Source organism: Crocuta crocuta, unplaced genomic scaffold (assembly GCF_008692635.1).
Source record: "Crocuta crocuta isolate KB4526 unplaced genomic scaffold, BGI_CrCroc_1.0 scaffold258, whole genome shotgun sequence".
NCBI classification, from domain to species: Eukaryota; Metazoa; Chordata; class Mammalia; order Carnivora; family Hyaenidae; genus Crocuta; species Crocuta crocuta.
Window position 1 is genome coordinate 18,923 of NW_027532842.1, and position 22,312 is coordinate 41,234.

Sequence of the window (22,312 nt, forward strand, 5' to 3'; positions counted from 1 at the left end):
CCTATTTAACATTATTAAGATCTGTCCATTTTACACGGTATCCTTTGAATCCCATTTACTAGCTCTACAATAAGCCATGATCTTATCCTACTTTCCCTTTTCTTTCCATTTTTTTAAAGTTGCATGCCTATACTTTGTCAAAACATATTAGGTTTATATACCATTCCCCTACCTATATACCTATTCCTCAGCCCTGTTTTAATTTTAGTTAAATATATGAAATGTTAACCATCAGTCCCCTTACCCAAATTCCATCTCTCTTGTTTGTATGAAGTTCTTTGTCTAATATACACCCCAGGAAGGATGCATGTGCACGCTACTCCTTTAGCTGGTGGACATTAAGAAAGTTCCTATTGAGACTGAAGAGCACTGTAGCTGCGTATAAAATTAGTGATTCAGTCTTTTGAGTTTAACATGTTCCTCTCCTGTTTCTGATGCCAGCCTTAGTTTCTTGCTCTGTAGATTATTTCATCATTTTGCCAAGACTCAGAAGAAGTTATCATCAAAATCTATTAGTGTTATCTAGCTATGGGAACAGGTGATGATCCCAGGTCAATTTTCCATGGCACCTACCAGGTAGACCCTTTTAATGTATACATTAGGGGCCTCTTTTATTTCTAGGTTTTATTTTTTTGAATCAGGAACTCCAATTATACAGGTGTTGGACTTCACTGACTCTTCATTTTAACCACTTTTTTCTCACCCTTTTAACTAATAGAGCCCATTTTCACTTCCTGGAATGCTTTCCTAATTTTTATCCATGTCCCTTATGAAATTTTCATTTGAATTTATTTATTTTTGGGTGTTTTGGTCATAACTTCAGAGATGAATTTGCCTTTTCTTTTTCCTTTCCTGATTCTAAAATTCTAGTTTCACTTTTTCTCTTTCTTGTCTACTTATGTTTTTTTTTTAGTTTTTAAAGTTTTGATGCTACATCTTGTAATTATGCAGTTTTATGGCTTAGGAGAAATCTTAAGAGTTCATGTGATCAAGGATGATTTGAGAGTCTTAGAAGGAAAAGGTGACAAGCTCAAGCTAAAAAACAGATTTAAGACCTTACTGGACAATGAGATATTACTGCTGGTAAATATAAAGAAAAAAAATAAACTCTAAATGAACATGTGGCAAAACATGACTGTACTTCCCCAATGCTGTTAATCTTATCCAATGGATTTTTCACCTCAGACAAGGTAGTTTTTGTCTCTAGAAGTTCAGTTTGGTTATACCTTTCATGTCCCTTTGTGAACAAATGTTAAGAGTCACTAAGCTGTAACTAACAGAACTTGTAGTTATAAATAACTAGTTAACGCTGTCATTTTTGGGGCAATTTTAATCAGCTGATTTTTCTCATCATGGGTACATTTTCCTATTGCTTTCCATGTTTGGAAACTTTTGATTGAATGCCAAGCACTGTGATTTCTTGTTGGGTGATGGATATTTTGGTATTTCTATAAATCTTGAGCTTTGTTAGCTGGAATTCAGACTAGTTACCTGGAAACAATTTGGTCTTTTAAGATCTCATAGGCAGGACTGGAACAGTACTTAATCCAACCATTATTAAAGCAAGATACTTCTATATACTCTACCCAATACCCTATGAATCTAGGGTCTCCTAGTCTGGCTGGTGCAAACAGGTACTAAGCCCTGTGTGAGTTTTGGACAATGTCCCCTCTCATCATCTTGGCTGGTTCTCCCCCCAGCCTCCAGTAGTTTCCTTACATGTATGCACTGATCAGTACTCTGCCGAATATTTGAGGGGAGCCCCAACAGACCTCCAGCGTTCTTCCTGTGCAGCGCTCCCTCCCCAGTGCTCTGTCCTGCAAGCTAACGGCCTCAGTCACCCTGGGCTCCCAGTGTCACCTCTTCCCCTCAAGGAGTTGGCCAAGTTCCACCTGGGCTCCCTTCCCTCAGTGGCTACTTACACTCTCCAAAGGCGGTTAGCTGGGGCCGTCATAGAACTCTTTCATATGTTTCCTGGGTCTCACGGGTCACTGTCCTTTGCTGCCTAAGGTCCAGGGTCTTAAAAAACCCTCATTTCATATACTTTGTCCTCTTTGGGGCATTGTTTGAAACATGATGGTAAATCTAGTCCCTGTTACTCCATCTTGGCCAGAAGCAGAAGTACCTATCATAGCTTCTGAATATGAACATACGTAGAATATAAAGCCACCCTAGGATGAGAAGGACACCTTACCTTATTAACGTGTCATCATCCACAATGACTAACCATGCTATTTTGTCATGGCTGTGATTCAAAAATCTTTCCAAAATGGCAAATGTCTTTCCACAATGACCTAGGAAAGGCAAGAAGAAAACTTACAATGTAATATTTTCTTTAAAATACATCTATAATTTCATCTTAATGTTTTTAGTTTCAAGGTTTGAAAAGTAAACGCTTAACTGTTGACATGCACAGAAATCATTAGAAATTTAAGAAATTAGCCTTTTCTCATTTTCACAGGCCTCATGAACCAGTGTGGGAACCTTAGAAATCATGAAGGCTAAGCCATTTACTTCACACATGGGGAAATAGGAGACCCAGAGATGGGAATAACACAAGGCCACTTAGCTGATCTGAGGCAGAGCTAGGGCTAGTATCTCCACTCCAGACAAAGTAGTAAGGCCTCACAGAAATTATAAAGCCTGAGACCTTTCCTTAGATGTTCTTATTCTGAAGGAACTTTTGTAATTCCAAGCATTACAACTAAAGGGAAACAATGGTACCAAAGCAGGATATTATACCTTTGTTTGTTTACTTTATAAATATTTGCTATATGCCGGATACCATGGCAGGTTTTGCCCAGAAAAGAACAGTGTGGACTAAGAGTTATAGCTCCTGAGATGCCAACGGATAAATGTCACTGCTTTAGTGGAAAATGCCGGGGCCCAAGGTAAGAATAAAATGCGTGGGAAGAAAATTCGAATCAATAAAGAGCAATATACTCCTGATTTCAACAAAATATTTGGTGACACAGAGAGAACAAGCTAATATTAACTAATAGTAAACCACTCAGTTTGACCTTTGTTTTCATTTTTCTTGATCTCTTTGTGTATTTTTAACCATTATCTGAAGGCCATCTCAAATTCCTTTTGGAGGAAGGTAAAATATAAATAGCAATAGTAATGTCAGACTAAAAACTAAGTAAGAAACTGAATAAGAGATATACGAGTAAATGATTTTTAAAGGCAACCTAAACTGAAATCTAAAAAGCAAGCTTACCAAAAAAACCTGAGTCTAAAATCATTTTTCTGAAACAAAGCAACAGACAGACTCCGTAATATATGTAACCTTGTCAGAAGAATTGATAACTAGAGGAATGGCTTATAAGATTCTACTCTGTACATTATCAGTCAAGGCATTATGAGAGACATGACCATGAAATAATCCAGATAAATTACTCTATAGAACCAGAAAATCAACTTGCTACTTCTTTTTCTGTTCATAAAAGGGCATGGGGAACCGGAAAACTAAAGAAAAGAGTGTGGCAGGAACACAAGATAAAAATTGAGATGAACAAAGAGCATCTGAAGGTAAAGTGGCCAGATTTCACCTTCCGTTTTTTGAAATAAAAAATGTTTTTAATTTGAAGCCAGAATCTGAAGAAAAAAACAGGTATACTACCAAAAATTACTCAGTAAAATATTAACAAAATACATGAGTATCACAGAGCTTATGCCACACATAACCAGTGTAGAATGTGGTTAAACAGTACTCGACAAGTACATACAAAACAGGAGCTAGACCATAAGCTTCATGAGGATAGAAACCATCGGCTTTTTTCCTATTTTCCCCAGCTTCTGGGGCTCCAGTGGCTGGCAAAGAGCAGGCACAAAACAATCCTGGCTGGTTGAACTGCTAAAATTCAATGAGAAGAAGCTCTGTGTGGGAGGATGATAAATTAACTGGAGATACTCCATTATGGCCACAATGAATTATGAAGGCATAAAAAAGTCTGTTAAATAATCCTAATTGTCATGTGCTCAGTCCTATCGATACGGCGTAGCAACTTTCAACCTTTCTTAGTGCTTATAAAGCAGCTCTTAATCTGAGAGAATTGGTCCATATCTATGACAAAGATGTTAGGAGAGAAGGAAGTGAAACTTCATAGTATATATAAGATATTTTATTTTCATCCTAATTTACTATCTTTTCAGAATGGACATTCTGAATAAGAGTAGTGAGAATTAAGGACTCACCTCTATCTGTATTAGGAATCCCCAGATGTACTGTAGGAATAGAACTTTCTGCGTGATCACTGTAGTATTCAATGAGACTTGCCTGTCCCGCCCAGGTCTGCTTTACAATGGGGACTGAAAAAATGAGAGGAGGGACAGTCACTGGCACCATTAGGTCAGGAAGCTTAGAATCTCAGAAGGGCAGCACAATCACCTATAAAGGATGAGAACCATTATTTGTTCTTCTTCAGGTATTCTAATGTGTTCGTTTTTTCTGCCCTGAGAAAGGTCAAGTTGTTTGTCAAGGGCAGCACAGGAGTAGAACCCTCTTCTTGAGACATTTTTAGTGGATGTTAGAGCCCAATGCTTCTCATTCCTAGTGATTCCTCATTTCTCAGGTCCATGTCATGATACGTTCTCTAGTCTGATAATAACTCTTGTGTTTACTTCTCCTCTTTTCCCCATAGGCTATTTCATTTAAAATTCACAACTGGATTTTTAAAATGCTTCTCAGAGGGGTAAGGTTTAAAATTACCTCTAAGGGATGGGAATATTCTATGTTTCTGGCTGAGATGCAAAGCTCTGTCCCTTACAGTGAGGATAGGAGGCTTCTCAAACTACTACCCTTCCCCACCCAAAGATTCCAACAGAACCAGTCAGTCCTACTGAGGGCATGACCCTGCCACCCAGAGGCACTGCACAGATGGGTGACATTCTTGTGTTACACTTTTGAAAAATATGGAAGAAGTATTATTGAGAACAACTACAGTATTTTTTATTTTTATTTTTTTTTTAATTTTTGAAACACAGAGAGACAGAGCATGAGTGGGGGAGGGGCAGAGAGAGAGGAAGACACAGAATCCAAAACAGGCTCCAGGCTCCGAGCTGCCCGCAAAGAACGCAATGCGGGGCTCGAACCCACGAACCGTGAGATCATGACCTGAGCTGAAGTCGGATGCTCAATCTACTGAGCCACCCAGGCGCCCCACCACTACAGTATTTTTTACCTCAACCCTTAACAGATACATTTTTAATAAAATAAAAATTTTAAAAAAAACAAAACTTTCCAGGTTTTCTGAAATTTAGAGCTAACTTTAAGCATCTCCTATCTCCACACTTAGAGAATTCTGCCCGATTATGTGATAGGAATTCACTTGGCCAAATATCTAAGTAATCATTTTCTTATATACTTATTTTTCAGTTACTGGCTGTGCATAGCTAAATTTGGAGAAGAGGTTTCTGTTGTTTTAATAGAAAAAAAACTCATCATATCTAGATTTTCAATCCTGGTAATTTAAGAATCTCTACTCCAAAGAACTTAAATCTTCAGGTCAGTATTTTGAGACTTTCATCAGATCATTTCTCTTTTTCCTTTTTCCCAGCCCAAGTAAAAATGTATGCAAAAACTCCCAATACAATGCCCAATTTAAGTATCTGGCTATGCACGTCAACCACCTCAAACTCAGACAGCCCTCGTATATAAAGTACAAAAGTGCACCATTTTATTCATTGTTCACCAGCTTTTACGAAAGAAACACCTATAAATTCGGGACATTTGTTATAATCATAAATTACCTATGTTAACCCACTCAATAGCTGTTAGACCTTAAAACGTAATTTTTCTGCAGTCAAAAAGGCAGAGATTTGTTCATGTCAAAATGGACAAAGATGCATAAATAATAGATGACATAATAACAAATGAGTGCATAATAATAGATAAGGCTGCTGGGGCGGGTGGGGGGAAAAAAGGGGGGAAAATCCTCTTCTGTTCTACTTTCAAATTCTAGCACAATAAAAATCTTCACCTGGGCCCCTCAGTGGCCGTTTGCTTGGCAGATCACAAGCAGGGGACTTATCCCAGAAAGGGATCCTTGCAGCTTGCAGCCACCAAATTTTCACTCTTGGATAAAATGTCCTCCCTTGCATGAGGTTGGAAGAAGCTGTGAGGAAAGGTCAAGGATTTTCCTCAGTCCCCAGCACTCAGTCCTGCAAGTGGTGCAAAGCCTGCTTTTATGGTCCTCAGCCTCTAGCCCTTGGCTCCCATCTGCTCTAACAGCTTTCTCAAACAGCACAGGCATTTCTTCTCATCTGATTTCAATGCTATTCAAATCAAGAGTGATAGAGTCCGTTGCTGTGCCTAACTGCCTGCTTTCAGGTTTTGTCTGCAACAGCTGAAATAAATTTCACCGAAAGTAAGAATTACTGTAGGGCTCATTCGCCAACACCTAACATGGTGGCCGGGCTATAGTAGGTGCTCAATAAAATGACTGAATTTTGTAGAAGTTCCAACAAAAGGCTATTTTTGGAACTAGTGTAAAGGAAGATTTTATTGATAAGGGCAACCCATCATTTGGCACAAGAGTGTTGCCATCATTACTAATCGTCTAAAATATACCAGCCATTTTAATATAGTAAGATGTTATGATTCTGTAATCCCAAAAGCTTCCAACAATTTTTATCACCTGTCCCCTGATCATTATCACTCCCTTGGCGTTTGTCACATCTGGCAGCTATAAGGAATTTAGAACTAAAGGTAAGTCTGCAACAGCAGGTAAAACCTTTATTTTCAACTAGGGTTGATTCCAAGTTACCTAAAATTTCTCAAATATTGGTCTATTTTATTAGCATTGTTTGAATCCTAAAGTGAATTTGTTCTATTTATTTTGAGGTACAATATTCCTAAAGATATTAAACTTAGAGAAAATATTTCAATATATGTACATGATCTATTACCTAATTTTCAATACAGAGAATCATACCATCTACCACTTAATAAAACACTAGTGAATGCCTCTTTCATGAAGGCTGACCCCAAGATAAGTTAAAATTGGAGCAAAGTAAAACTTTGCTATTAAAAAAAAAGCCCACTGCACAGATGGCATCAATCTTCCACATGGCTTTACAGACTTGAAGCAGGAGATGCATCTCGCTACGAGGCACAGAACACGCATTTTTACCCCTGGTGAATTTACTTGCAAAACTCTGATTACATGTGAAAATGAACTAGCCACTTAAACACTGTACAAAAACTACCACACAATCACATGTGAATGACTCTTAACTTCAGGAAGTCTGCTGTTTTCAATGGACAAATGGACCTTTTTTTTCTCCATATGCACATCCATGACAAAACCCTGGCTGCTCCTCTCTCCTCAGGAGAGGGTTAGAAACACACAGTCCAAAGCTGTGATATAATTCCTGATTTTAAAGATGAGGTCTATGTAAAATGGAAAAGCATGCCTCCTGGCTGATCTAAAATGACATTTTCAGGCAATCTGGAACGTCTCTATCTGTTCAACAGCCAGGGGGAGAGCCAAATGAGGCAACACCTGACTCCAGTCCTCTCTTTAATAATTAATCTCCTCACATCCTTTGACATGGAGTGTAGCCTTCCATCTGGCTGCATTTTAATTCAAGCCTTGTGTTCTAAATGAGCAGATTGTACCACAGTACCTGTAAGCCTCTCGAATCAAAGAGAACACACTAGCACACACTTCTCTCAAGAAGTTTGTTCAGATTTGCTTCTTCTAGACAAGATGACTGCAGTAAAGATAACAGGGTGGGTTGGGTTTTTTTTTTTTCCCAATCTGAAAGGAATAAAGTGTTTATTTTTAGGTGCTCATGAAGATGTGAAAAGGAACTAAAGGCTGAGCAAATAGCAATTTTACCTCTTTAATCAGAGGAGACTGCAGGAGGAGAGCACCTCACAACCCGCCACTTGAACAAAACAGTGGCTGCCACCAGATTCTTAAGACACGCCAAAGAACATGGCAAAATGGTGCAAAGAAAATTCTTTACATTTTCTGACAGCTCATGTCACACAGTAGAAAACACATAACCCAAGAGAAAGTGAATAAGCATTCAGAATATTAAAACTTCAGAGACCTTTTCCTTGCTTAAGTATAATTTTACAGGCTACGCCTAATTTGCTTTATGTAATACTTGTAACGTTTCTTTAAAACCCCACTAACTGCTTGCATCTCAAGAGCGTGTTGCTATTTCAATGGTGTCAATATGTATTTCTTTCTTAAGCCAAAAGATAGAATATATTTTTTGCTGTGTCCTAAGAATGCTTTATTTCATTTAAATCAAAATCCAGACAAAGTAGTTACATAAACGTTTGTTTCACTGTTAGGCAAAAAAGGTACAAGATGTAAAATTTTTTTTTTTAATTTTGGAACCTGCCTTTATGATCAATTCTCCATCGAGAATATGAAAAATGAGTTCAAGGTATATTTTCCCTTGCCTTGACTGGAGCCTTGATAAGAAAGTTCCATCCCTCATACTGGACGTGGCCAATATTATAAGGAGCCAGGGGTGGCGGCATTGCTAGGGTCTTCTGCTGTACCTGGGGGCAGTATACTCACAAGCGAGAACCAGCCAGCAGATACGTCTCTAACAGTATAACCAACTCTCAGTTTTTCAAAGATAAATACACAGTCTTATCTATGCTTTTCCCCCCTGTCATTTGGTCTTTGTAACTTCACGTGTTTTTTACCACAATGTGCACAGGGAAAGAAAAAAGAAACAAACCCACCCCAGCCCTTGTATTCTGCTTTACTCTAGACTACCACTGCTGTCCAAGCAGCTTGGTTTATCTTTTAGATCATCTGTGGATTTCAATTCCTGGCTATCCCCATTGCTACTGAAAATAAAATGCCTAGTTTCCCACCTTCTGGACAAGTCAGAAATGACCTTGAGCCTAGCAGAACGCCAACATGAATATCAAATACTATTTGTCAACTGTTAAGACTGTAATACAGCCAAGGAGATTACACTATAGCTGTGCTGTGGCAGAAAAGATTTGGGACTTGGAGCCAGAAAACCCAAGTCCCAGCTCTCCTATTCAATAGATTACAAGGAGGTGGGCCAGTCATGTCTTGTCCCACACTCAGCTTTCTCTACACTATCAAAGGAATAAAAACGTTCATTACCACATCATATGGAATTGTCAATATGAAGGCAGACGATAGAATGTATGTAAAAAAAAACCACATAAATGCAAAAAAGATCAGCAGAAGCAGTTACTATGGTGGTCTCAACGTAACTAATTTGATTACTGAATAATCCTCTGGGCTAATTGGCGGCTAGACTAGCCATCCAAAAGGAGGAGAGGAGCCCAGTAGCCTGGCAGACTCACTTCCATCAGGCAATATGGACATCAAAGTCCCTAAAATCCTGCCGCCTTAGACCATCTTTTCAAACAAACATTCAAGTTTAAACATGGTTTGCCACAGAAGCCCGACTATGAAAGCCAAATACTACCTTTTAAGCTTCAATGACTTCAGATCCAAATTCATACCAGTGAATCAGAGTATCTGGCTTGGGTGGCTTCGGGAGGTTTGGTTTTAAAGCTCCTCACAGGCTTTTAAGACTTGTCATTTTTAAAGATCTTTGATTTAAAATTCAAACATAAAAGCGTTTGACGGAGATCTGAAAAGATTATTTCAACCTTATGCCAGTAAGAAAGCAATCAAGTAGATGACTCAAAACTATTAAATTAGCAAACATTTTTTTCATTTATGTAGAATATGAAAAATACAATAGGGATGGTCCCTAATCTTACTGCTTTATCGTCACTGGAAGAGTCTCAAGAGAGAATATACCACCACTACCGGCACCACCATCCTTAACATCAATATGATGAAAATGGTCACTATTCCCAAGTACAGCTTCAAGATCAAATAATATCAATTTGAACACTTCTGATGGCTATTTAAAAAAAAAAAAAGCAGTCACCTCATTCATTTCCTTTGATACTTTTGTATATATGTCAAAAATTGTCCCCAAAAGCCCTTCCAGATTTTCAAAAAAGAAAAAAGATATTAAATCTAAATTAAATTTGTGAATAATGAAAATTTTAACACTATATTGACTTTTAATAGTGTTTAGGACTCCTTGTATAATGAGTGCATATATTAGGCTGATTTAATAGGACTTGGCACTTTATGCAACTATTTTAGGAAAACATGAATGTTTACAGTTAGGTACTACTAAGAAACTGTTCATCACAACCAGATTTTAATTGATGTCGATATCTTAAACATTACTTCAATTCCAAATAATAATATTCTTTTATTTGGAAAATGTTCCCCTTTAAAGTGTAATTTGTAAGAATCGTATTATCAAATAAATTATATAAATGAACCTCCCCCATAGCTCTAATCCCATGAAAATGCCAGCTGGTTTAGAAATCTCTTCTACATAAATATCGCACTCTTCATGAAATCGACAGTCTTTTCATGGAAAAAAATTAAAATATATGCTAAAATTAGAAAATGCAAAAGACCGTCTAATTTTCAATTTCAAAAAAGTGCAGCTTGAAATAAGGCGCAAAAAGAAAAAAATTATGTCTACTTATATTTAGGGTGGGCTTTTTCTTCTACATTATCACCGTAACTTAGTAGAATTCTGTAATGACACCAAAAACTTGAATAAAAACAACATTCGTCTGCATGCCAAGATTTCCTCAAGAAGGGACCACTGTGTATAAGCCACCTGCTGTCTTCCATAACATAATCTTCTTGCGAGCACATGCATATCTTACTTTGAAAGTTCCAACGTGTGCATCCAACATAATGTAAAAAGAAGGATTAGTCTCCAAGAAAACATCCTGTGTTGGGATTCTCCCACCTTGAAGTCCCCTCTAACTTTCTTCGTACAGTTCAGAGATGGTGCATGGACAAAATAGGACGCTGCTCTGCAAAATGGATTGTTATTCACACATTGTGTCCAAGATTACACAGCTGAGATTTCTCATTTCCAATTTAAAACACTGCTCTGAACCCCATTCAGAAGGGTTAGGGACACTCCTGTTTTGATACAAAATCATCCTTTCTAATTGATCTTGGTGACTGAAGCCGTAGGATGAGGAATAGTAATTAAATAACTGCTTTCGCTTCAACAATATATGTGTCATTCTCCCTTTCTTCAGTTTATATCTGGTCTGTACTTTTTTTTTAAAAGGCAGTTTGGATTTTAAAAGTTCAATAAAAATGAATAAGGCAAAACATACTTCTATCACCATGAAATTTCTTGCATGTTTTGACTGCAAAAAATATATCCTCTTTCTTCACTGGATTTCCCTAAAAGACAAGAAAACATATATGCATACACAAGTCTATGTTATAGTAACATCCCCATTCACACCCATGTCAGATCTCACATGCTATAGAGATGAAATTCACCAACATCAAGGACATCAAACCTGCTTCCAGGATTCAGTTTTAGGGGAAAACAAGAACAGTGGTTGAGCTGATAAGGCCTCTGACGTCAGCCAGACCTAGGCTTGAATCCCAGCCCTGCCCTATACACGCTGTGTCATCCAGACAACAGTCTTCAGCTCTCAACTTCAGTCGGCTCATTTAGAAAATGGTCAGAATAGCCACCAGTCAGGCTGCTTTTATTACTACATTTATTAAGCCCATTATAGCTACCCAATAAATGTCAGTCACCTTCCCTTTCCTCTTCCTAGCTGGTGAAGATTTTAACAAAGGGAGGATGTGTTAGTGTAAAATAGAGCGGACTCCCTTCTGTGGGCTGGTCTTACTTTGATGTATTTTTATGGCCCCTGTATTATCTACCCAAGTCTAGGCTACAGCAACATCCTGTCCTCTGCCAAAGGTAGGATGACTTCAAACACTGGAGCAGGGGAAGGAGGGGCAATAATGGGGCCCTGAGCTGGCCGAGCCCAAGCCGACCACTCAAATGAAAGGGAAAACACAGGGAGACTGTGGACAGCCTACCCTCAAGGCCATGGACTGCTTCGTGGGGGTCTTCTGAGCCCTTTATTCTCTTAGGCCTTTAGTAATATTTAGTCATAACTCAAACATCATTTGAGGGTGGTTTATAGTGACATCTGACCACAGCTTTGTCATGTCACCCAAGGCACTAGGAGGCTGACCCCACCAGATTACTTAGAAGAGCATTGAAGAACAAGCAAACATGTCCAGAAAGACAGATTTTCCCCTCAGGAACTGAGTAAACATTACAGATTCTCTCCCATTATTGCTATGCGTGTGTGTGTGTACCTATAGTCATATTTGAAAATGTAACACACAGACTTCCATGTGACTGACTTGGGAAGAACAGACAACATTTGAGGATGATGCACATATTTTCCTTTATGAGGAAGAACTCTTAACAACCTAGTGAATTTTAGGAGTCTTCAGGCTCATCATAGGGACTGACCCAAGGGCATGTCATAACAAGTCAGTTCATTCTGAAAGTTCTGGACAGTCTCAGGTAAGATCAAATCAAGGTCTCCAGCTGAGAGGAGATGGGCTTAAGGAGAAAGCTTAGGTATAACAGGAAATGTTTGAAATCACCCTTCTAGGAAATGGAATAGATATTCCAGCAGACATGTGCTGTATCATCAAGAGAAATGACGCCAGGCACACTTAAGAGCTGTGGCAGGCAATTCTGCACAAAGACTCCAGAATGAGTTTGTGCTGTCAAAGCCCTCACTCCCCCTCCCCCAGATTCACTGTGTGACCTTGAACAAGTACTTCTCAGTACCTTTCTCTTCTCACACTTCTCACAATAGTGTTTACCCTATAGGACTGTTATTAGTAGAAACAGGATATAGAGGTTTTACCTGGCACATAACAAATGTTGAGGTTTTCTCAGTATACAGGTACAGTGTAGACATCATGCACGGCATGCAGATTTCCCTTTGGTATGCAAGAAAGCTTTTCTTCTCTTACTTACACAAAGTGGTAGAAAAGAATGGAATGTGGTAGCACAGTGGGAGTTCCCAGCATCTGTACAAAACTCGGGCACTGGCGTAAGGGGATGCCCATCCCCTTTGTCCCAGATGTAGAGGGCAATCTGTCAGGACAGGAGAGGGCAATAAATAAAGGAACTCAACCACCACCACCACAACTGTTAGAAGGCACGAAATATCCCAAGGGAAAGCAGACCGCGTCTTCTACAGAGTGTTTAGACGGAACCATATCAATCTGTCAATATTCAACAGATTTTTTTTTTACCTATAAAAACAGTAATCTCGGGTGGGTCAATCTAATCTTTTCTTGACAAGAATCCATATCCTGACCACCAAACAATTCCAAAGTCATCATAAGCAACTGCAGGGAAGCTGTTTTAGGGTTTCTCAAACAATGCCGTGAAAGATGAAAGAAAATATTACTGGGAGGCTTGTTTTCTGCAGGATGTAAATTATATACCTTGACTAACCAACTCGTTGAAAACATCTAAAACTGTTGGAGAAAATATCTTTAAAATAACTACATGGATTGCTAAATTGCCACAAAAGTATGGAACCTGAGGACAAAAATGCAAAAGGAAGAGCCTGGGGAAAAGGGCAACAAGGGTAATTTTCCTCAGCAGGTGGAGGACTCTGGTAATGGTGTTTCTGGTTGGTAGGAGGAAAATAAAGACTATGACGCACCTGAGGTGGGAGGTACCTAAGAGCAAACCCCACGATAGAGCTAGGACTGTGGAGCTAGATGGAGGGGAAAAATCATCTCCAAATCTCCTTTGAGATTCTGTAATCAAATCCCAAGCCTCCCTAATTTGTGCCTCCAGTGTGCAAATCACTTCAAACAGTAATTTGCATCAGCCCCACGTCACTATAATCCTCTAGCAGCAGGAAAAGCAAATGCAAATCCTTCTTGGGGAACCCACACCCTTAATGTAGGACTCAGAGGATTACCACTAATACAGTTCCAACCAAAACGGCTCAGAGAAAGATCACAAAAAGCAAAAAGGCACGAGCTGATGATCGAGAGCCAGGAGACAAAACTGAATCAGACCAAAAAGACTCCAGGTCATGGAATTATCAAACACAGATTATAAAATTACTATGTTGAATATATTTTCACAAAGAAGCAAATGCTTTCATGCTTCAGCAAAAACATTGTTTAAAGGTTAATCTAAAATAAGCAAATTTGAGGGATGCCTGGGTGGCTTAGTCGGTTAAGCGTCCGACTTCGCTTAGGTCATGATCTCGCGGTTCGTGGGTTCGAGCCCCGCGTCAGGCTCTGTGCTGACTGCCAGCTCGGAGCCTGGAGCCTGTTTCAGTCTGTGACTCCCTCTGTCTCTGACCCTCCCCTGCTCACGCTGTCTCTCTCTCTCTCCTAGAAATAAATAAAACATTTAAAGAAAAATAAAATAAAATAAGCAAATTTGAAAAAGAAATGACTAACACTTTTAAAAATAAAATACAATTAAAATGAAAAAATGTAATGGTTAGGATAAATAGTACATTAAACACAGGGGAATAAAAATTAGGGAACTATGGGCACCTGGGTGGCTCAGTAAGTTAAGCATATGCCTTTGGCTCAGGTCATGATCTCGCAGCTTGTGGGTTCAGGCCTGGCATCGGGCTCTGTGCTGACAGTGCAGAGCCTGCTTGGGATTCTCTCTCTCCTCTCTCTGCCCCTACCCTGCTTGTGCTTGTTCTCTCAAAATAAATAAATAAACTTAAAAAAATTAGGGAACTAAAAGATGAAGGTCTCCAAATTATCTGAAATAGAACAGCAAAAACAGAGGTGGGAAATGTAAAAGTTCAGAGAGCTAGCACAGATCCAGGAGGAGACAACAGAGAGAATGGGGAAGAGAACATAGTTGAAAAGACAATGGCTGAGAGTTTCCAAAATTATGTAAGGGTCAGTGAATCCCAAGCAGGATTTTTTTTTAAAAGTCTACATCTAGACATCTCATAGTGAGACTGCAGAACACCAAAGACAAAGAAAGAAATAATCGTAAAAGCAGGCAAAGAGAATGACGGATTACCTACAAAGACGTCACAGGAGACTGATGTTTATTTCCCACATCAATTACCACAGCAATAAGAGAAGCCAGAACACAGTGCAGTGACCCCACTGTGATGGGAGAAAATGACAGACAACCTACAACTATAAACACAAGGTAACTATGTTTGAAGAACAAAGCTGACATAAATGTTTTGTTCTTTTGTTGTTGCTGTTGTTGTTTAAGTAGGCTTCACACCCAGTGCGGAGCCCAACCCAGGGTTTGAACTCACGACCTTGGGATCAAGACCTGAGCTGAGGTCAAGAGTCGTATGCCAACTGAACCACCCACGTGCCCCAATATAAATGTTTTTTAAGGAAAAAAATTTAGAATTTGCTCCCACGCTATTGGAAATTCTAAAGGATATGCTTCAGGAAGAGTAAAACTGATCCCAGTAAATACATGGTTAAGCTAATACAAATGTTAACTACATAAAGATAATATTTAAGTTGAGGGGTTAAAAAAATACTAGACAACAAAAAGTATATAAATCATGATGAGGAAAATCAGAGTTCAATTATTCTAAGTCCCTTGAATTTTTTAGGTGATCAATTAACTAGCAATTGTTAAGAACGCATGTTAAAATATTTAAATTAACCAGTAAGGTTTTTGGCAGGGACAAGGTGCCTGGGTGGCCCAGTCGATTAAGCGTCTGACTTCGGCTCAGGTCATGATGCCGCAGTTTGTGGGTTCGAGCCCGCGTCAGGCTCTGGGCTGACAGCTCAGAGTCTGGAGCCTGCTTCCAATTCTGTCTCCCTCTCTCTCTACTACTATCCTGCTCATGCTCTGACTCTTTCTGTCTCTCAGAAATAAATAAACATTAAAAAAAAGTTTTTTAATTAACCAGTAAGGTACAGATATAGAGACTGAATTTCCAAAACAGCAGAGCAGGGAAAAATGGGAAACGAAAAAACACAAAAATCAATCTATATTGAAAGTAAGGATGTTTTTATTTTTATTTTTTCATTTTTATTTTTAAGAGAGAGAGAGAGAGCACAATCAGGTGAGGGGCAGAGAGAGGGGGACAGAGGATCCAAAGCAGGCTCTGAGCTGACAGCACAGAGTCTGATATGGGGTTTGAACTCACCAACTGTGAGAACATGACCTGAACTGAAGTCAGACACTTAACTGACTGAGCCACCTAGGTGCCCCAGAAAGTAAGGAAGTTTTTAAAAAGAGCCATATAAAATGAGGGGCAAGGGATAAAATGAAGTGTCAGAAATCGATTAAAATATGATGGTAATCATGTTCAGTGTAAATATAAATTTGCTACCCGGTTTAAAGACAAAGATGGGCAAACTGGGAGAAAAAAATAATAATAATTGAAACAGGGTGATTGTCGAAGAGACCACCAAACGCCGAATAGAAGCGAGACAAGGTTTTATTTACGGCCGGGCCAAACCTGATCTCCTGATCTCATGGAGAAATGCAGAGAATGGCCCCGAACAAAGGTGGCAGTGAGCTTGTGTGGATCTCAGTAAGNGAAATTTCCACCAAAAAAATAGGAATTAGAAATTGAAATAAATAAAAACAGCTCTGTTTAAAAAAAAAAAAAAGATTCTCTCTCTCTCCCTCTGCCCCTTTTCAGCTCACATGCAGACATGCTCTCTCTCACTCTCTGTCTCTCTCTCAATCAATGAGTAAGGGCACAAAGGGGTTATAAGAAAAAGATGAGAGAGACGGGGCACCTGAGTGGCTCAGTCGGTTAAACGTCTGACTTCAGCTCAGGTCATGATCTCATGGTTCATGGGTTTGAGCCTTGCATTGGGCTCTGTGCTGACAGCTCAGAGCCTGGAGCCTGTTACAGATTCTGTGCTCCCTCTCTTTCTGACCCTCCCCTGCTCACACTGTCTCTCTCAGAAATAAATTTTTTAAAAAAATTAAAAAATTTTAAGAAAAAGATGAGAGAGAATTATGAAGCAAACACCAAAAGAAAGGTGGTAAAGAAATATTCATAACATTAAATACACATTTAATACACATTAGGGCAAAGAGCATCACAAGAAATAAAGATAAATTCCTAAGAAGACATAATGATTGTGAGCTTGTAAGCATTTAGTTAACAGAGTCTCAGAGTATAACAGGCAAGAGCTGGCAGTTACAAGAGGAGACACTGTCAAATCCACATTATTATGGAAGATTTTCCCCTTCCTCCCTTAATAAATGATAGATCAAGCAGACAAAAGTAGATGGGAGAAAAGGGGGAAGGGAGGAAGATTAACCTATTAGATTAAATCTACTTCTCCTTTAACCTAATAAAGAGAATATTATACCCCCAAATTATAGCATATACATCTTTTACCCCATTTATGAAAAGTAAACATGAGCCAGGCCATAAAGCAAACCGGAAAATATTTCTATAGACTATAATGCTAAGTTAGAAATCAATAACAAAACACAGTAACAACACACACTGATATGTCGGGTCACAATGGAAAATGTATTTTTTTAAAGTGGGTCACAGTCAAAAAAAATAGTTTAAAGGCCTCTGCCTTGGGAAAACTCCCGCAGATGATCATCATGACACATGTCAAAAATACTCATAGAAGTGATGATTATAACAGCAGAAAAGCCATGACAATCCAGAAGCCCAGCACCAGGAGAATGGGTAAGTAAACTGATACTCCTGCAGGAAGTGAAAATAAGTTCATTAGAGTTGCACATGGCCACATGGATAAGCTTCAAGTTAAAACAATACTCATGGTACAACTCTGTTTATATGAAGTCCAGAAGGACACAAAACTGCATACTATGGGGGTGCCTGGGTGGCTCAGTTGGTTAGGTGTCGACTTCAGCTCAGGTCATGATCTCACAGTTCATGGGCTCAAGCCCCACGTCGGGCTCTGTGCTGACAGCTCAGAGCCTGGAGCCTGCTTTGGATTCTGTGTCTCCCTCTCTCTCTGCCCCTCCCCTGTTCACACTCTCTCTCAAAAATAAATATTTTTTAAAAACTGCATAATAAAGGGGCGCCTGGGTGGCTCAGTCAGTTAAGCGTCCGACTTCGGCTCAGGTCATGATCTCACGGTTTGTGGGTTCGAGCCCTGCGTTGGGCTCTGTGCTGACATCTAGCTTAGAGCCTGGAGCCTGCTTCAGATTCTGTATCTCGCTCTCTCTCTGACCCTCCCCTGTTCATGCTCGCTCTCACTCGCTCTCTCTCTCTCTCTCTCTCAGAAATAAAAACATTTTAAAAAATAAATAAATAAAATAAATAAAAACTGCATAATATGTTATTCGGAGATGCAGTCATATGATGTAAACTTATGAAGAAAAGTTTATGATGTAAACATATGAAGAAAAGGAATAGAGACTTCAAAGGAAGCATTTACTAGTGAGAATGAAGGGGATACAGGAAAGTCGCATTCAGGTGGTCTCAAATCCACTTATGATGGTCTAGCTCTTACGCAGGTGGTGGTGGGTTTTTAGCTATTGTGACTGATCGCCACACCTTTCACATCGGTTCTAAATATTTTCTGTGTGTATTTAATTTCTAATAGATTCCTGAACCTGGGTATCTATACCAAAGTTGACATTTCATTAAAAACATCGAGGTAGGCCTGCACTTTTGATTAGTCATTCTTTCCTTTCTGTGGGAGAGAAGAATGATTTTTTTACATGTATATTTCTCTTCAAATAGGCTATTTCATCACCTTCAAGCACCTAAGAAGGCAAGGTCTTGTGAGAGCCCTTATTTGCTTCTGGCAGCCGGCCAGCAGTGCATGTCCAGACTGACTGCACTGTCCTAAGATATAGATTCCTGCAGAGTGAAAGGGAGGCTGTTTTAAGCAGTGAGATGCACCTGTGAATGAAACCCACAAAGAAACCTTCTTAACAAGGATTCAGGGATGATTAATGATGGGACACCTGCCTCTGGGATGACTGGTCACAGATGTCCACTAGACACCAGGGATGGTGGGGTCCCACATCCCTGGAATGCCACAGCCACCTGCTTGGGACCAACTGGCTCGATTCTGCCCCAGAGGGCCAAGCACAGAGATATGACCCACGCATATGTACCACCAAAGCACCCAAGAAGAACAACGGTACTTTCATGACGTTTGTGCCTGTTGTTAGGCATCCACCTCTGCCCTCACCTGCCTAGCTGTAACAACAACAACAAAAAAAAATCAAGAATCACAGATGCAACCTTTTCCACTGTTCCTTCTCCACCCACATGATGAAAGTGAGTTTAAAGACAAAGACCTAATTTGCTGGAGAAGAATTACCTTGGTAGGGAGAAAATGTACTTTGGGAAGGGATGCACTGTTAGGGAATGAAAAACACCTTTTATATCAAAACACGTGAATTCTCAATTACTACAACTTTTAAAAAAGAAAACAAGACGTACCTCGTGTTTTAAATCTATCGTAAAGTCGGATTTCAGAGATTCACTCCTTAACCTCTTGGTAAGCCTAGAAAATAGGTACAATTTGAGGTTTGTTTGGGGTTTTTTTAATCAGAAGAACCATCAACAAGAATAACACATTCTTGAGACCTTCTAATGTTTGAAAATAGATAAAAGCACACACTGTAACATAAAATTAAAAGAGTTTCACATTTCCTTGAGGCAAAGCACTTGTGAAAATGGAATTATTTGTTGGCCAGGAAATGAATGCAAGCAAGGAGCTTGCAAATGGAACATTCATTGTTACAACATCTGGCCAATAATGTAAAATACAATACCATAAACTAAATGCCTTAACAACAAAGCCACAAAGTTTGTTGACTCCTGATAAATCTTTACACCAAATACCAACAGAGTAGAGGACAAAGAAAAGACTTGCATGACAGAAACAAAGTTGCTACTTTTCCGTCTCCTTCTTTTAATAACCCAAAGAACTACAGTTCGTGGAGTTTTAGGGGGAGTGAGAATGTGGTTTCAGGAAAGAAAAAAACCCCAAAACACTTCAAATCCTTTTCTTGCTTAAAGAAGTGTTCAGTGGCTCCTTTCAGTGCAGAGGAGAGCATCACCATTGCACAGCTTCTCGGCACTGACCCGCTGTGCCCACAGCGCACACCTGCCCCTCTTCTCTCCTGCCCAACATCTGCCTAGCACTCCCATGCCCCAACCTGACCTGGCAAACCTTTCTTCAAGATCAAGCCCAAGGGCACTTTCTCCAGACGTTTGCCAGACTCGCCCAGCAGCACAAATGGAAACTTCCTTTGCTCCCAGGACAGGAAGGAAGCTCCATTAGTTTTATCATGTGTGCTACATCCTGTTGTGTAGGAGTCCCCTTCCGTGCTATGGCTTCTTGTGTCACCTGCACCGCCCGCCCACCGTGCCTGGCCAGAAGGAGCATCAGTGAGCTGCCTGAATGGATGAAGGCAAGATATGGCTTTGATTGCAAACTCAGTGAGGTAGAATTACGTGCTTACCCAGACCACTGAAATACATACGGTTCCATATATGTGACAGGGCTAGAGACTAGACCATCAGTTTCTATTACAACCCCTCCAACACATATTTTAACTGTAGAGAAATAATAGTGATTTTTAAAGGAAAAGTAATAATAAGTGTCACAAGTCTTTACTGAGTTTTCAGCCTCATTGAACCACAAAGAGTTCTGTAGAAATTTCCTTCTAATTAGAGGAAAGATAAAGAAGGACACAGGTTATAATTTACGGATAGTATTAAAGCATTTGTCTCAGGGTAGATAGGAATGCAGCTCGGCGGCAGGCCGCTCCAAAGGCAGCCCACGGAATCTCGGTCACGTTCCTGCGCAGTTCCTGCCCACAGACTTGTCAGCAGGAGTGGGTGAGGACATGCACAGAGACAGCATTCTCAGATACACTCCCAAAAGACAGTAGGAGAAAAAAAACCTGCCCCAGCATCGAATCTTTTGATTCGATCAGTTTGATTTCTGCTCAGTTCGAGCCAGTTTTTAACTTTGGAATCTGGACTCTTGCCAAGTGCCTCTGAAATCTGATCAGATCACATTCAGACTCTGAGGACAGAAAAAGTCATACTTGGGCTTCCTGCCACAGGCAAGGGACACAGAATTGTGATGGGAACCAAATGGCATGTGATATCCACTGTCAGATGGCCATGCATGACATGCCACTTCTTACTAGACAATAAATACCTCCAACTTGTTGCCCTCAACATGTTTTCTACTCTTTTGACTTTTTAAGTTTCTTTGTCCTTTCATTCTTGAAAATTTGTGTTTGAGGGGAAATCTCAGACAGGCAAAACTTGAAGACCACTGACAGAATTTCTTTAAGATGGACACTGAGCAATTTGAGGACAAACAGACATGTATACTGACATTTTTAAAGTTTTTTTGTTTGTTTATTTATTTATTATGAGAGAGAGAGAGAGAGAGAGAGAACGAGCAGGGGAGGGGAGGGGGTGGGAGAAGAGAGAATCTCAAGCAGGCTCTTGCAATGACGAGATTGTGACCTAAGTCAAAACCAAGAGTTGGATGCTCAACTTACTGAGCCACCCAGGTGCCTTGGATACTGACAGTGTTAAGGCCATGTCTAGCAGCCCATGGAGTCTACCATCACCCTGAGTGAGGGTTATTTCAACATCACAAACTTCATGTCAACGGGTCAGCCTCACTGACACCCTGAGCCTAAGTCAGTCACCTTGAAAATGTGGTCAAGTTCTAAAAGTGTGCAGGGCATTCACCTAATTTAAAAGGCAAGTCCTAAAAGTGGGAACTAGGTTTCCCTTTTCTATACAACAAGACAGCACAAGGGTATTTCAAATGCTAATTTCAGTAAGCAACAATGCCAGAAAAAACAATTAAGGGCAGAAATTCCAATTACTTAGATAAAATATTTCCTCATTAAATATTCAATTCCTGGAAAATATGACATTTGATATTCAGCTTGCCTATTTTTAGAAGGCATTAAGTCATGTCCCAATAATACAGCCTAAGGACACAACCAGCTAGACTGGAAACTAGCAACAGACAGAGGGCCTCTTCACCTCCATATTAGGAAAAGTTCCTAGCTGACTTTTACAGTCCCATTCGTGAGCTAGTCAAAAGAGCAAACTATTGAAAGAAATCTAGATAAGTTTTACCAGTGGAAAAACAAGAGATAAAACCAGTAACATTGTTCTGTTTGAAGAGAACATTTTGCATTCTTATTGTAAATGTCTCCAAAAACGCAAGTACTTTTTTATTGACACTATTGTTAGAAGATCACACAGAAGGATCACCAGGAAATGTTAGGCAGTGTTAATCCCAAACTCACTAATGTGGGATTGCTAGGACAAATGTTTTTGGTGAGAAATAGTCTAAAAAAGTGTGTGTCATAAAATGTTTTTAAGTAACCAGTTTTTCTGATGACTTGAGCAGGAGAAATACTTAAGTAACTATACACAGTTGCCCTACCTACCGAGAGGGCCATAAAGTCA

General features: G+C 39.6%; 1 protein-coding gene across 1 annotated transcript in view; it reads right to left on the reverse strand.

The window, feature by feature from the left end:
* The window catches only part of B3GLCT (beta 3-glucosyltransferase), a gene marked incomplete at its 3' end in the record, with an annotated part of 86,131 nt that overhangs the window by 18,335 nt on the left and 45,484 nt on the right, over positions 1-22,312 (reverse strand). The window contains exons 8-12 of the mRNA XM_077745410.1: positions 19,295-19,358; positions 12,886-13,005; positions 11,192-11,261; positions 4,198-4,311; positions 2,195-2,294 (exon numbers count right to left, since the gene is read on the reverse strand). Coding sequence (XP_077601536.1) covers positions 2,195-2,294; positions 4,198-4,311; positions 11,192-11,261; positions 12,886-13,005; positions 19,295-19,358 — 468 coding nt within the window. The remainder of the gene's footprint in view (positions 1-2,194; positions 2,295-4,197; positions 4,312-11,191; positions 11,262-12,885; positions 13,006-19,294; positions 19,359-22,312) is intronic.